Source organism: Sus scrofa, chromosome 1 (genome assembly GCF_054392235.1).
Source record: "Sus scrofa isolate SSC_HxYL_T2T_F1_AM1 chromosome 1, Sscrofa_HxYL_maternal_Yorkshire_Landrace_v2.0, whole genome shotgun sequence".
Lineage (NCBI taxonomy): Eukaryota > Metazoa > Chordata > Mammalia > Artiodactyla > Suidae > Sus > Sus scrofa.
Window position 1 is genome coordinate 5,937,213 of NC_139383.1, and position 16,763 is coordinate 5,953,975.

A 16,763-nucleotide genomic window follows, 5' to 3' on the forward strand; every position below is an offset into this window, starting at 1 on the left:
CCCAATCCCAGATGTATGGATTTGCATGGTGGCTCTCCAGAGCAGGCCCTTCCTGTCACCCATCTGCAGTCCTCTCCAAGGGTCTAGACAGCCACCCACCCCAACGTCCCTTCCTCTGCCTCATGTCCTGGACCACAGAACAGAGAAACAGGCCCCAGCAGCCTCCTGATTTTGGTGACTGCATGTCCCACAGCCCCTTTCAGCAGGAGGACAACAAGCCCTGTCCTGGAGTTTGCCAGTGCCTGCTTAGAGCTCAAGTCCCTCCCACCTTATGGCCTCACCTGCCACCTGGCTTCATGCCTTGACCAGGGATGGGCTCTCCCAGTGGGCTGTCTACAGCAGGGAGTGAGGGGGAGCAGCTCTGTGTTCCAGAAAGCACCTCTGATCATGGTGCTGCTGCCCTCCAGGAAGGGCTTTCAAAGATTCTATGAAGTTTGTGGACCATGGTCCTTCATCTGGACAGCTGTGGCTGTTGATGCTGTGGGTCGGACCTGTCTAAGGCTGACCTGTCACCCCCAGTGGGTACTGTGTTTGAGTTGTGTGGGCGGTGTTTCCATCTCAGTCGTGTGTTATACCACCTGTTTCTTCTGCCAAGAGGTGATGCTGGAACTTCGTCCCAATTTCCTCCGTCTCCTTCCTTAATGGACGTTTTCACACTGTGATGTTGACGTTTTCTTGAGCTACAAATCGTTATTCTTCCCCATGAAAATTTAAATACTCCTCTAATTGGTGTGTTATATTTACTGATAGTCTTTTTTATCTAAGTTTGGGACCAAGTCTGAGGATTTACACTATGTAAAGTAAAGGGAGGAAATGAGGACGCGGGACTGTAGGAGTGTTTGCTTTTCTGTGCGGCCCCCACCTCCCACACACAGGGGCTGCAGGAAAAGGGAACAGTGGATACGAGAGAAGAGCTGGAAGGGGAGGCAACAGCAGGCTGCGAGCCTCGGTTTCTGCACACGTGGAGGCCACGTCAAGAGGTGATAGTCCCGTTTGCACTGCAGGAGTGAAAACAGAGCAGGGACACTATAGAGCAATATTCCGAGAGGTCACGAGGTTGAGAATGGGGTTCTGTGAAACTGCGTGTTCTCTCTCAGTGTTCCCCTTGATTTTCCATGACTCTCTGGCCATTTGTGTGTGTGCTTCTTCTCCCAGCCAGTTCTCTCTGTCTCTCTTTCTCTCTACAGCTCCCTCTCTGCTACATTTTCGCCTATGTAAATCTTTCTCTTCATTTTTTATTCTCTGCCTTGCACATGCTTGGCCTTTCTCCACACGCACACACGCACACACACACACACACACACGCACACACACACACGTTTCTATTTGTATGTCTCTATATATGTTTAGTAGAGGATTCCCAGGTATAGTTCCAAGGTTGTGATTATTATTGCAGTTCACATACAACCTACGAAGGTTTTTTAATCATTGAAGCATCGATCTCTTCCAGTTTATCCTCCTACATGATCTTACCGAAGCTGAAATACATAACCAAAAGGAGATTTATCTTTAAGTAAGATTTGCTGACTCTTACAGTTACCGTAACACAACCTAGTCTCATCATCAAGTTCAGACGAGGGTTCGGGTTAGGGTATGCATCCAGCTTTCAGCAGCGGCTTGATAGCAAGACCTCAGAGTGAAAGCGTGACAACAGAAGTTTGGAGACCTTTGCAAGACTGTAACTCGATGACAGCCAAACCACCAGGTGGTTTGGACAGGTGATCAAACAACGGGTCATTGCCTGAAAAGTCAGGCAACCTGGCTTTGAAAAGGACGGTTCTTGAAATTAGATTCTTCAGTCAGTTTGGAAAATCTGGTTAGCAAATGGGCATACCTCTCAGGCAAGGAGGACAGTACACCCCACAAATGGTGACTATAGCTGCTGGGAAGAGGCCGTTATGTCCATTTGGAGTCCAGAAGGGCTAGTGCACAGTCTTCTTTGTTCATCCTTATTCATGTGTTCAGTGAGGCCCACCAATGTCATCATCCAAATCTGAAGTCTATTATGTAGAATAAACAATAATTTCAGTAGCCATACTACTATTAAAATAAGACTTTATCTTCTTAATGCTGACACAAACATGGCTGTTGTAATGTAGCCGTCCCTACGTGATGCAGTTAAATGAAGATTTATAACCAATTTATATTTAATCTTTTGACAACATTCATTTAGCATTGCCAAATAGCAGAAGCTGAGAAACATTTTGTTTTAGAATCCCAACACTGTAAAAACAATTATCAACCTTCATGTCATTTTAATGGGTCTGGAAGAACATTTCTCATGGTGTTCTCATAGAATTTAAGTTATTTTAGGGTGACTGTGTTGTGATGTTATCTTCTGCAAGCTAAAAGGCTTTCTCCTACCGCAGGGTTAGTTTCAAGCGTAGTTTCCTGACTTCCCCCACATAGCTACCATGATTCATTCACTGATGTAGGGAGAATGCAGTAAAATGTAATCTCCATCCTCAAAAACCTAAAGCTGAATAAGGTTGACAAAAGTACCTAGGGAATATGTGGGATGGAAAGTGATTTAAGTGCCCAGAGAAAAAGTTAAATAAAATGTAACATGAATTTAAAGGTAGAAGACTAATATTTGATGGATGAGCCTTTAAGACGTCCTGGAAGAAGTGGTGATACATCTGGACCTCAAAAGACTAGTGGGAGAAGAGAATTAAGACATGTAGAAATAGGGAGAAACGATGCACTTTTTAGATGTTGTTAGGGGCAAAGGGGAAGGTAAATATTTACTGTGAACTTGTTCGGAGACAGCCTCTGTTAGGACTTTTGCAATCTTCTCTCTCCTTAAAAATAAGAAGATGTTAAATTACAGTTTAGAGAAAGGTATTATTGTGATCTCAAGCAAATATAAAATGAACACATCTAAATAATTTTGTTTAATTCATTAATTAATGAGGGATATAATAAAATACTACGACCAGTTCAAAGAGCACTTTAGAAATTAGGCACCCACCCATTTTTCTCTCTTGTCTATAGAAATGCCCAATAGACCACACACATCTTTGAGGTCACCTGTTTCTCAGGACAGAAATTATTTGCCTGTTTACTGACCAAAATTCTATCAATGACAAGTAACTCCTCTAAGTCTTGGACCTTCAGTCAATGTGAAACAATGAATGCATCCCCATGTGGCTGTAACAATTTAGGTAAATGAATGTCCATAATGTTCATAAAAAATAGCTCCTGAGTTGCATTAGCCACACCTCCTGCGCTCGGTGGCCGCATGTGACCAGCAGCTGCCCCAGTGGGCGGCACAGAGAGAACGTTTCCGACCTTGGGAAGCTTCTGCTGTACAGCACTTGTCTAGAAAGCCTGTGGGTGGCATTTGCCTCTGTGATATCAGAGGACTTGCTGCCTCGTTGTTTGCCTCATTTCCAAGTTTCGTGTAACTAGAGGTGGGAAAGGGAGTGTCTTGTGAGGGCCCAGCTGACCTGAAGTGGAAAGGAGTGGGCAAGGTGGAGACCCAAGAGTCCGTTTCGTGCGAACAAAGAGGCGCTAAGTTTGTTAAGCAAAGGCGTTTGGATCTCCTCCTAGAGGCAAGGAGGAGACATTTAAGGAGAATGATCTGATGAAAGCTTTGGGGAAATTAATATGAGAGCAATTTGGAGAGTATGCAGACCTGATGACCCCTTAGGAAATGACTCAAGTCCAGAGGAGAAGAGGGGACGGAAAGGAGAAGAACCCTCCCCAGGGACGACAGACAGTACCCGTCGGTTCAGACACACCTGCCGTATCGTGATTACCTGACGCACATGACGACAGCGCGTTTTTACTTACATTTCAAAAGGCCGAGAAAGTAAATTGTTTCCCATACGAGTCACTAGTTTAGAACCTGTTGGTGTCAGAGAATTATGTGACATCTCAAGGCGTTGGTTTTATACTAGTGTGCGTGAAACTGATGCTACTTTAAAAAGATTTTATTGGTGTTTATGATTTCTTGTATAATAATAGAAATTTCATGTGTAATAATAGAGTGAAAATGCTAAAACACGTTCTTAGGACATAATTTTCGTAGCTCTTGCTCATATACCGAATTAATCCTACGTGAGACAGCCTCATTTGTGGCTGTCAGTACGCAGATGTCATTTAGAAACTGAGGCCTTTTATTCAGCAGGAGCGAATGGTCACCAAGGTCGCTGAGGCTGAGAACGTGGATAGAGAGGCCCAGGCTAACGTGGGCAAGGCAGCCATCAGTGACCAGGCCAGCGGGCACACTTAAAGGAAATGGAAAGACTTCAGCAAATAACTTGCTCGTTTACTTGTTTCGCGTCCCTCCTCGGAACCAAGTCAAGGGCTGTGGATCCCCAAGTCCCTCTGGGACACGAGGGGAGAAAGGCAGCATCCTCCTCCTTAGAAAACTGGGTTCCACAAGGAAATAGACACAGGCAGTGGTGACTCTAAATTAATGGCAGACATACAAGCAAAACGAGCCACGTGTGAAAGCTGTGAGAGAGGGACAGTCCCTCTGCCTGTCGCGGGGCTGAGGGGATGTGAGGGGCGTGGTGTGGGAACCACAGCGACTCGGTTTGGATACGGCGCAAGGCAGTGGTTATGAAGTTTGGATAGCTTGGCTGGGAAAAAAATCATGAGGGGCAGGGATAAAGAACTCTGGGAGTTCCCTTCGTGGCTCAGTGGTTAACGAATCCGACTAGGAGCCATGAGGTTGCGGGTTCCATCCCTGGCCTCTCTCAGTGGGTTAAGGATGCGGCGTTGCCGTGAGCTGTGGTGTAGGTTGCAGACGTGGCTCGGATCCCGCGTTGCTGTGGCTCTGGCGTAGGCCGGTGGCTACAGCTCCGATTCAACCCCTAGCCTGGGAACCTCCATATGCCGCAGGAGCAGCCCTAGAAAAGGCAAAAAGACAGAAAAAAATAATAATAGTAATAAAATAAAATAAAAAGGATTCTGGCCACGAATAGCACTGTTTGTCATTACTAGTACAGATTCTAGAACTGTCTTTTTTTTAATAATGATCAGTAATTTAAAATATTTCTGTAGAGAATAATAGAAATATATTTCGTAGTAAGATACAGCATGTAAATGAATTTTTTATAAAGATAAAACCAGTATTTTCATAAAAAGTCCCTTCCCCGATGCTCCTTTGTCCTCCAGTCTGAGAGCCCGGGATGGCAGGTCTTCGCCGTCCAGTGGAAGAACGTCGCTTTAGGTAAACAAAGCCAATACCATTTTTCGTTTCGTTTTGTGTAAGTCAGTGGTAAAATGTGTTTTTTAGGAGCTGATTCTTTTAGTAGTTTGGAGACGGAGAGAAGAAGAGAGAATTCTTGGGAGGCTCCTGGGTACTTGAAATGGCCTGAGTCAGCGGGGGGCGGACCTTGGAAGGAGTGGAGAGAAGAAACGCCGGCGCGTTTATGAAGTCGCCTCCTAAGCGTTTATTAAGGGGGGTCAGGGGGTCCGGAAGCCACGATGAGAGGAGGCAAACCAAGTGTCCAGCTCGGGGGGGACCAAGGTGCCACAAATCAAGCGAAGAGACACCTAAAACTAATGTGATAGAGTCGGAAGTTGTGGGCTCTGGATGTTGAATTGTCCCCTGGAATGACCTTGCCTTCCCTTAACTCATGGGCTGTTTGTCTCCTGCTCACCCTTTTCAGGGGGATTCATTCTAAGGTGTCTCCTGGGACCTTGATTTCCATCCTGTGATCCCTGAGACTTGAAGCAAGCCCTAATTAGAGAGGTTAGGGGCTATTTGGGGGTGGCTGCCTGACAGCACTGAGCAGGCTCCTTTTGATCTGGGCAGACGCCTCCCTCTGTCTTCTGAAGCTATGCGAGTAGATGCACCCGGATGGAATACAGAATTGGGGGAATGTGCCGCCAGGTCATTTCAGAAATTGAAAATCAAAGAACTTTCAAGATAAAAGACTCTATATTCGAAGTATATGTTCTTATCCCCATTCTGGGTTTATTCTTCACTATTCTAAGATCCTTCCCTTCTGTGTACACAGTTGTTAAATACCCTCTAAGGTATGCATGAATCCGTGTAAGAGTTATTCTTATATTTTAACACTTTTAGGGTGAAGATTGCCTTGGTTGTGTTTTATCGTTTTTGTCCCATGTTCCTAGACTGTCAGGCACACAGTGACATTCTTGTTTTAAACGTCATTCATGCCATTGGTGGATGCGATCTTGACAGGTTCCTGATTTTCTCCTCTTTCCTTATTACCTCTGCCCCACTTTCTTTTCACGACTCTTCTCCTCCCCGAAGCAGTCCAGCTCCTTAGGCCAACAAGACTTAAAGTAAGTTTAGAAAGCTAGATCTTTCCTAAGAAATTATACACGGTTCTTTCTTTTCTCTGTTGATGGCTAATAAGTACTTGTTTTCTCTCCTAAATGTCTCTAAATTTACTTTTTCTATACAGAGGTGGTGAGAAGCATGTCCTGGCCTGTGTTTCTGTTCTAAAAGTTCTAAACGCAAGGGCTAGGCAGTGCCAGAAGGTGGCACAGGCATCACTGTAAAGCTGCAGCACACACCAAGTGACCCTCAAAATATTGACGTTTACAATATTGAGTTCAAATTAGTTAAACTAATCTGATCCGTTTCCCAAGTACTTGATCAATGAATAGGATTAGTATTCATTGGACTCTATTCAAGGTTGAAAGTGGGTGTGGGTAACAGAAACGAAACTGCTCTTACATAAACCCTGTCCTTCTGTGATTTCAACATAGGAAGACACTACAGAAGATAAGGCACTTCACTGGGATACAGACAGGAAGCTTGTAGGAGAGAGGTGACCCCTGAGCTGGGCTGTGACATCATGGTTGGGATTGAGATGGGTCCTGAGAGGCCTTTTGAGTTGGGAACCCGTGAAGCAGACTGTCGGGGTCCTAGGGTCCTGGGGTAGCTTTGAAGAGTGTTTCTGCCAGCGTGCTTCTCATGTATACTTTTCGCCGTGTTATCAGCCTTCATTGAGAAGACAGGACCTTTATATCCTCCCCCCAGCGTGATGATGACGTCATCTTACATTTTTAAACTAATTACCATGTCCCTGAAGAAAAGTAATCCTTGTCACATTTTAAGAAGTTGTGAAAACTTAATGAATCTCAGTCACCACCCAAGGCTTTTTGAAATCAATACTGGGAAAAAGCAGACTTATTAGCCTTATATATTTTGCCTTGTCATTTGGTACCGGCAAAATAAGATACTTAAAACACTGGAAAACGTAAGAAGAGATGTAGTGGTAGTTGTGAAGACCTAGCCTGGGAACTTTCATATGCCACAGGTGCTGCCCCCCCCAAAAGAATGTGGGAGTGTGGGGGGAGGGGAATGTCACACCTCACTTATTATTCTCTTATTGATGCCACCCCCTCTGTAGAGTCACTCTCTTTGCAGTTTTCACTAACACTTAGAACATTTAAAATAAGTAGGTTCTAAAATCATTTTTAAAATATCAAGTAGGGGCGTTTACTTTTATAAAAATGAAGAAATTCTGTTGATTGTAATGTGGTACCACAGATTGCCATTTCTTGGCATAACCTGCAATTTTATAATATGTGCTACATCTTAAAAATGAGATTTACCTTTCTCCATTGATAATTGCTGTAGCTGTGCCTCCTTGCTGAATGCCGGTGCTCTGAAACATGAACAGACATTTCCATGAAGCCTTTGGTGCTGATGGGACGAGGGCAGTGGGGTGGTGAGGCTGATGCAGAAGCTGTAGTGATTGCTGGCAATGGCCCTTAATTGCCAGCCTGTGTTCAAGTGCCACTTCTTCGAGCCATTGAATCAGTCCCCTACAGTATTTAGTAATAACCGCCTTGCAAGTCAAGATGACCATGTGGTCCAGGGGAAAGCGTAGGCTTTCTCATCAGGAAAACTTGTGTTCAAATCTCTGACCACCCCATGGCTCTCTTGGGGACAGCACTCAGCCTCTTTGAACTTGCGTTTCCTCGTTTATACAGTGGATGTAACCATGCTTATCTTTCCAAGAAGAATAAGCACTCATGTAAGGAAGTCTGCTGTTAGCATGAACTTTTGGAATCCGTTTTAAATCTCCTTCAATACCATATTACCAGCCACACAATAAAAACCCGCGGTTATTTTGGAACTATTTTATTTTCTTAAGCACATTAGCTGGCTTGAAAATGTTACCCACTGCACGGGATCCATAACATCCTGTGCTATTGTCATCCCTGATTTTTCTGCAGTCGACCTGTACGGCTCATATAAGAATAAGTTAGATTCGTAGAAAGAAATGTGACTCTAGTAAACTTTAAATCAATTTAAGCACTTTCCATCATGCTTTATATTCCATAATATTACTAAATATTTCCTTGTAAAGGACTTGGTTGGTTTTGAAGCAGCTTTAAAAAGAATCACACCTCAGGTAATTCTAAAAATTTAGAGGTAGTTTTGAGATGGAAAAAATGTGCTAAGAATCAACATTTATAAAAGCAGGAAAATGGTCACCTGAGGAAGCAGGAGGACAAAATGCTCACAGGTTTGGAAATGTGGAAATAACTCGAATTCCATATTTTTGGACAAGAAATAAGAGTAGGTAATGTATCAGACACCGAGCTGAGTGCTTCGCCTGTATCGTTCCTTTCAAAATTCTTCCAAAACGCTCTACCATCTCCATCTCGCAGGTGGGAAGACAGCCCCGTGGGTCACTCGATGCGCTGAAAGTCATGCTTGAGCTGGACGTGGACGGCCAGCTCCTGGGCTGTAGAGACTGTGATGGAGGAAATTGTGCACAGTCTTCGTGAAGCCACTAGTTTGTTCCATCTCAGTGTGAGTTATGGATGGTCCCTCACTGTTCTGAGGAGCTGAGACGGTACGGACACCCACGTCAACCCTTCCCTACCTGGACCCATTTCTAGGAAGAGCAAGCAACTGGATGTATCCTGGCCGCAAACCTGGTCATTTATTTAAATCCAGTCCTTAAATTATGCTTCACTCTACATTTTTGTCTTAGCAATTGAGATGTAGGTATTACTTTTAAGATGAATAATGAAAAAATAAATTGGCAACAACAACAAAACAGGCAAAGGCATTAGCTTTAATCAGCAGTTTTTGCCTCACTGGATGAAATTATATTGCAGATACCTTAATTTAAAAAACCTAGCATAAGAACTGAGAATTAAGTTTTAACTTTCAGGGTAGAATCTCCTTAGAGATTGCTAAACTTTTTTTTTTCTCTTTTTTCTTTTTAGAGCTGTACCTGCAGCACGTGACGTTCCCAGGCTAGGGGTTGCATTGGAGCATCAGCTGCCGTCCTACACCACAGCCACAGCGACACCAGATCCAAGCCACATCCATAACCTACACCACAGCTCATGGCAACGCTGGATCCTTAACCCACTGAGCGAGGCCAGGGATCCAACCCGAATCCTCGTGGATCCTAGTCGGGTTTGTTAACTGCTGAGCCACAGTGAGAACTCCCTGCTAACCATGTTTTCCAAGTGCACAGGCTGGGTGAAAACTGTTTATAATACAGCCTCACCTTGGTTCCTCCACAGGAGGTGAGCTGGTTGTTAGGAGGGGGGAGTGGTGTAGCTCAGTTCAGTGGGGTGTACCAACCCATTGGATAGGAACTGAAATAAAAGCGTTTATGGGTATTAACTGTCTTCCTTTAAAGGAGTTCTACTTGTAAATTCTCAGAATTCAATTTTTTTTCAGTTAGCATTCAGTTATACTCAATTCTGTATAAAAATGCTTAAGTATTTTTGTTTTACTTGTATTTATCACACTAGTCATTTGTGATCTGCAGATAACATTATTTATTTAAAGTGGGATTTGCTAATATTTTGAAGTTAGTTGAGTCAGTTTGGCTGGTGGGAAGATGTTCTAAGAATTTGGTAATCGTGGCTACATTCTACTTGACTTGAATTTTGCTCTCATGCTGTCATACCTGCTACAACTTCCACACCATGTAAAATACGGGAGAATTTATTGACCTGGCAAATATTGAGTGTTTACTAGGTTCAAGGAACTGCACTAGCCATTTGGAACAGATAAAAGAGGGTGCACAGCTACGTACAGGGGGGGCGTAACACCAGTAAAGGCAGGACGAGTATGCAGGGAATGTGGGTCCAAATTCTTTGTTCCGGTTTTCATTAGGTTGAAGTGGACATGGTGCTCATGTATTTGATGACCCCAAGCAGCTTTGATGCACAAGAGATGATTCCAGGCGTGTACATGGAATGGTTTTCACGTGCCGCTGCCTCAGAGTGGTTAATTCCGCGTGCATTGTTCAAACCAGACCTAATGGATAGTATCAGGTCAACAGAAGGGACCATGGGCTGTGCCCAGATGAGCTTGCTGGCCTTCAGAGATAGTACTGATTTTGTTCGTTTAAATCTATTTGTTGTGCTCATGAGGCATATCTTCCGGCACATTTGGTCAAGCACAGGCTGCAGGACCACTGTTCCAAAATAGAAGAGTAAGAATGCTGGCAAATGTTCGGGAAGAAGATTCTCTGTGTTCCATTCCCTATAACAAGGTCAAGGTCCCAGGTCCAGAAACTGGCCTTGAGTCTATTCCATAGTGGGCTCGGAGGAGTCCAATAGGACTGAGGTTGCTCCCTAAGTGAGTAGAAGAAGGAGCAAACTGAGGGAACATGTCTGGCTATAGCTGATCAGTGAGCTAAGCAGTGCAGATAGTAATAATATCATCGGTATTTAAGAAACAAGAACAAAGCTATAGTCAGGAGAAAGGAGGGCAGAAACTGAAAGTACTAAGTGCCAGGCTGGGCAATGGGGGAGGAACTAGATGAAGTCTGTGGAAGATGCTTCGTTCCAGGGACTCTTCCTCACTCGATTCTAGTGTGCCGATGTTAAGACAAGTCTTCTATTTAATGGTGACAAGCTGGGTACTTTCCTACCCTAGAGGTGATGCTTTAGGGAGGTAGCTAATACTTAACGGGGAAGTCAAGGGAAGAATTCTTATAGGAGGTGCCATTCCAACTGGACCATGAATATATGGTCTGATTTCAAAGATGGCGATGACAGTGGGGGTGGGAAGAAGTAGGGGGTGAGTGGTACCGGCTTGGTGTAGGGACTGGGGCATATGCTGGAGGAAGGAAGGAGAGAAGCCCTGCTCTGCCTCTAATAGTACAAGGCACCCAGGTCTTCACACATCTCTGTTCCCCTCACTGTGCCTCAAGTTCAAACCTCTCCGCTTGCTCTTCTCTCCAGCCAACGTTGTTTTCATATTAGTGCGTTTAACGTCTGGTTACTGGACTTCTCAGTGTGACAGGGCAGTCTTCTTAGTATTGTCACCTGCCTGCCTGACAAGGGAGGGAGACAGTGCACAAGACACATCACTGTTCATTCTCTTCTGTGATGGCCAATGTAGTCACTTCTACCCACATTTTTCTCTGCTAAGATAAATTACTTATTTCTTTTAAAAGGGTGGTTTCTTAGCAGTTCCCAGCCACATTCATAATAGGTCCTTTTAGCTGATAGCTACTACATGGGAGAGACAGATAGAGGACATTTCTACAGCCACAGAAGGTCCTCACGGGTAGCTTGCTCTACTTAATATTTTAATAAACTTATATGTGATAAATATAATTTTAAATCCATTGTGTCCTTGCTGCTTATACATTGATACCAAACATCATTTTACCCAGGTCTAAAATATGTTACCTCTCACTCTCTTCTCCCCTAGAAAACAAATTATTCAGGCAATTAAACTCTCGATTCTCTGTGACAGCCAGTGATGGAAACTTCTGAGGTCAATGAAAAGTTTTCATCAGAATCAGAATGAGTTTTCTTAAGTATTCATTTATCTTATTAAAACATCGTCTTCAGGCCATAAGCCCATTATCTAAAATACATTAAAAATTGGAAACTCTGCACATTATGCTGGATTCTCAAAAAGCAGAAGCAGAAAATATGTATTCTTCTTAAACAGGGGCTTTACTCCAATAAGCGGTGGGCATTATTCATACGTTTGACAACTTTTCGGACCATGAGAACAAGAAAAGAGAATAAGGGGAAAGAAAAGAGTTGAGGGAGGATTACGCTCACCAGACAACGTGGGCAAGAAGATCTCGAGATGACGATGAAATGATAGTGCCAAGGAACCGCTGTGGATGCTTCGGACACGGCGACTCGCACTTTGAAAAGGCCCCGAACACCAACTGTGCGTTCACCTTCCGTGGGGGAGGGCTTGGGAGTCTGCATGAAATGAAACCCTTCTGGTTCATGATAAAATAATTACGTAAGTTCGTCAGTGGTTTGGAGTGGAGGGCAGCACTCAGTTGGAAGCAGGCTCTTCAGCATGGGTGTCTAATGCATCTGTGTTTATAAACTTCAGCAGTTTGGCTTGCGGGAGATCAGCCCCTATGCGCTGGGTTCTAGCCTTCCTACAATTTTTTTTTTTTTCCTGAGAAGTACACTGACACATGATCCTCCGTGAAAGTAAAGCTCCCGAGGGCTGATAACGTCAGGGATGTGCTGTGCTCTGTATTCCTGTCCCGCCAGCGTCTGTAAAGTCCTGTGCTGAGAGGACATGCTTGGCATCACCGAAAATGGTTCAAGTACAGAATCCCCGATATTGTGGCTTGACACCTTTTACCACCTTACAAACTTTTAAGTAAGTCATACTTAAAATATACTCCATTATTCTATGAAGAGAACAGCCGAAGCAACCAACTCACTCTAGACGCTCTATTGTTTTAGTTGGAAAAATGTTCTTATTTTGTGGAAGGTGAAGGATTTAGCAGTGAAATACCATGATGCCTGCAACTTAATTAAAACTCATTCAACCAAAATAGTATATATGTGTAGTATATTTGTGTGTCAGTGTATGCACAGACATATGCACTCACGGTACACTCAGAATATGGCAAGATGTTCACAATTGGTGAATTATAGGGATAGTTATAGTTTGTAGGACTTTTGGAATATTTCTGTAGGTTTAAAAAATGATTATATAAAAAGAGGGAAATCGAGTTCCCTTGTGGCACAGCAGGTTAAGGATCTGGCATTGTCACTGCAGCCACCTGGGCTGCTGCTGCGGTTCAGGCTTGATCCCTGGCCTGGGACCCGTCCACATGCTGTGGGTGTGCCCCCCACCCAAAAAGAGGGAAATATGTAAACACAAACACAAGTTGCTCTGATTATTTTGGACAGTGAAAAGGTTGTGATACGGAAGAGCTGATGAGGAGAGAAAAGGGATTTTAAGATCCAAACAGAAGTAAGAGGCGGAGGACTCATGCTATGGACTGGAGACAGCTCAATACCTAGAGAAGAGTTTTGAGGTCGTTCCTCCCTTTGCCTCGCTGCTCCTTCAGGAGTCACGGCTCCAGTTTTGAGTCTGTGCTTCAGACCCTTCCATCAGGCCAATGGGAACGCTGCCCAGATCGCCAGGGTATGGTTTGCACTTATTCCTCTTCTGTGCCCTCCAGGCCCCAGCGTGACACAGAGAAGCTTGCCAACTTTAAACAGTGTGGTGTTGCTGAATAGGTGGGAAAGCCATCCTGAGAGGGGCTCTCAAAATCTGCCTGAAGCCCCCCTCAACTGCTTGACCAGGTAGAGCCAACGGCTTGAAATTTGCCATGGCCAAGACTGGACTGACCTTGATCTTCCCTAGACCGGCTATTAATCCCGAGGCTGCGCTGACGCTGGGAAGCGCTGTGTAATAGATTGCATGTCATCGTGTATGCTTCCAGGGCACGGGGACTGCCGTGCAGCGGTAATTTCTGACTAACTTCTCAAGGACTTTAGTGAAGGTTGTAGCATGCGGAGGTGGGTGTCCCCATCTGCAGATTCTGCCTAGCTCTGGCATGAGCTGAAACAATATTGCAAACGTTGCTATTGCCCTAAGGGAGAGAGAAGAGTCATTTAGTTTCCTGCAGCTTCTGTGATGCCTCGTTTACTATTGTCAAGTCATTGCTAATATGCTCTTTCAACAATGCCAGTGTCTCTGAGACCCTAGTTCCCCTTCGTAAGCATTTACTTTTCCATTCTTTTTCTTCCTCTCTCTCTTTTTTCGTTCTTTCCCTTTACAATCGGTTGTAAAAACTGTGAACTGGCTTCATATTTCTGGTACAGGTTTTAACAATAAAGTTTCTTTGCTATGTTTGTCATGATACACATTAAAATTGTCACGTTCTTGTGATTGTCTGTTGTTATTTCTATAACTTTCAATATATAGTTCTATTTGTTGCATTTATAATATATGTAAAATCTTAGCATGTATTTTATGTAATCAATATATTCATTAACAGCAATGTGATATTCATAGACTTGAATATCTTGTACATTAAGGCACTAAAGCTGCGAAGAAGTGTCCGAATTTCATGGTTTCTTATTTACATACATATAAATATATGTATATTTATAATTTATCTTCCCTTTCCCCTTGAAACTAAACTTTAATCTCTGGAAATTAATAATTACAAAATATATTACCGATAAATGATGCCGTTATAAAACTCGGCATCTTTGTTCTGCTTTACACTACACATGTCACGTAAGAAAAAATGTCACCTGTAATATATTAGTAAAGGTGGCTGAACCCATGACACTTAAATATGACTTTTCGAAATTAGTAAAGCAAATGGATCTGAATAAGACTTTAGGATCTTTTTTTTTTTCATTATTTTTGTACAAATAATAGTTGTACTAATAGTTTTAATAAACTATATGCATTTTAAAGGATGGAGGTTTTCACTCTTAATGATCAAATGTGCTTACCATGCATTATTTCTGGGTGTTCTTGATGATAATAGTAAAAATTTACTAGTAAAACTGCATCTTTATGCCGTGACCTGTCATGTTACTCCTACTCACTAAGAAGCTAAGTAAGGATTAAAAGAACTATTTAGCAATTTTAGAAATTTGGAAGTTGGTTATTTTACTGGTAAGTGGGTCTGAATGAAGTCAATTCTTTGTGGGCATCTAAGTATGAAACCATTTAAAAAGATCCCCCTAAGTTACAGAATAATGCTGTCTCTATATGGTAACATTTGAGAGAAATGGTCAGAGATGTTTATCAGTTTTTTGGTCCAGCTTTTTGCTCTTGAAAATGTCTTATTTGCATGGCATTCGTCTGGGTAGAGCACACTTAGGAAATGCAAAGCACCAGTTTCTGCACAGGGCTGCAAAGTCTTTTAAGCCCTTGAGGGCTTTTGTTTGACTTTATGTGTGACGGTGTGGTGGAAAATCTTCACTGGAAACTCAGAAAACTGTGGTCATATGACTCATGTCATGAGAAATGAGCTGGTTTGTCCCTATAGGTAAGATTTTAAGAGGAAAAATCTGGAGCCTTCAAGACTGGGTTCAGACATATGAAATAGAATTCAGGAGCAATGATCTCTAAATTTCCAGTAGTCTTATATTCCCATCCTTTTAAAACCTTCAACAGAAAAGTGCACCTTTAATTTCCCTGTGTACAAATACCCTTGGTCAGCTCTCCAGGCAGCAGGCTGCTCCTTAGCTGGATAAGTCACAGGGCCGTTGGCAAGAAGAGGAAGGAAAGATATTTACTCTTTTGAGCATAGAACTGGTTTTTCTAAATTAAATTGCTGTATATTCACTGTCATATTTATCCCACTAATGTTTCAAAATGTTCCTGAGAGTAACTTAGTTTTAAAATCTGTCTCAATTTGAATTCGGCATTGATTGGCTACTTCCTCTGCCTTTTTTTCCCCCAGCAGATAGACCAACCAACAAGAGCTTTTATGTCTATTGCAAAGGCCCCTGTCAAAGAGTGCAGCCAGGAAAGCTCCGCGTGCGGTGCAGCACCTGCCAACAGGCAACCCTCACCTTGACTCAGGTAAGGAGATGCGATGTGGGCAGAGACTGCCCTAAAAAATGAACATGTGCTTCCAGAGCTGCCTTTGGGATTTCTAGCCAGATATCACCCATCACTAAAAGTAAAAGACTTCTGTGGGGTTTTAATGGTTAACGGTGTCTGAAGTTTCATTTAAAAATATAGCGCTTTGTGCAAGTTTAGGTAGTACAGGGTCATTGCCCCCGTTTCTTTAATCCAGGCCTAGTGAAAGGAAATACAGAGGCTGCTTTTATAACAAAAAGGTCTGGGGGATGTCTTTTAAAAGCAGCCTCTTTTAAGGGTCCTCCTAAGATCCTGGAAACGTTTCAAATCTCGAGCTGTGTGATGGGAACAGGGTTGTGTGCATATGTCAAAATTCACTGGACTATTCACTTAAGATCGGTGCCCTTAAAAGTTGCGAAATGTAAGTTATACCCCAATTAAAAAAACGAAAAGGAAAGTTGTGGCTCAACGAAGAGTATGCATATGAAACAGGCTGGAAAGCCCAGCGTGCTGTGGCCTCTGCTTGTTTTGTGCAGTCCACGAGCTGTGAATTTTTTTATTTGCATTTTTAAGTGCTTGGGAAACATCAGAAGAATAATACTGCGTGACGTGTGAACATGACGTGAGATTTAAATTCCAGGTCATAATAGAGCTTTGTCAGGTCGGGGTCCGTGGCCCCCCCCCACACCTGTGCAGGTTATCTACGCCACTCTTGTGCCCCAGAGCAGGGGTGACGGGATGGCTTGCAAAGCTGGACACGTTTACTCTCTGGCCCTTTAGAGAAAACGTTTGCTGACCGACCCTCGATATAAAACAGACACGGCTAGTCTGTAACTTCAGCGTGATCATCGCGTAGGGTTTGGATGAATGTGATGTGGCTGCTAATGTGTGTAGAGGTGTGGGGGCCATTCCGGCCCCCTCAGGGGTGAGAGCACAGCCAAAGAGGCACAGAAGGACAAAGAGCTTTAGGTGAGTCCCGGGGCTGAAGTGTAGAGCAGCACCCGCTACC

At 43.4% G+C, this 16,763-nt stretch overlaps 1 protein-coding gene across 1 annotated transcript in view; it reads left to right on the forward strand.

The window, feature by feature from the left end:
• Positions 1-16,763, forward strand: part of PRKN (parkin RBR E3 ubiquitin protein ligase) — a gene marked incomplete at its 5' end in the record, with an annotated part of 1,030,308 nt that overhangs the window by 207,768 nt on the left and 805,777 nt on the right. Inside the window, 1 exon segment of the mRNA NM_001044603.2 lies at positions 15,633-15,754. Coding sequence (NP_001038068.2) covers positions 15,633-15,754 — 122 coding nt within the window.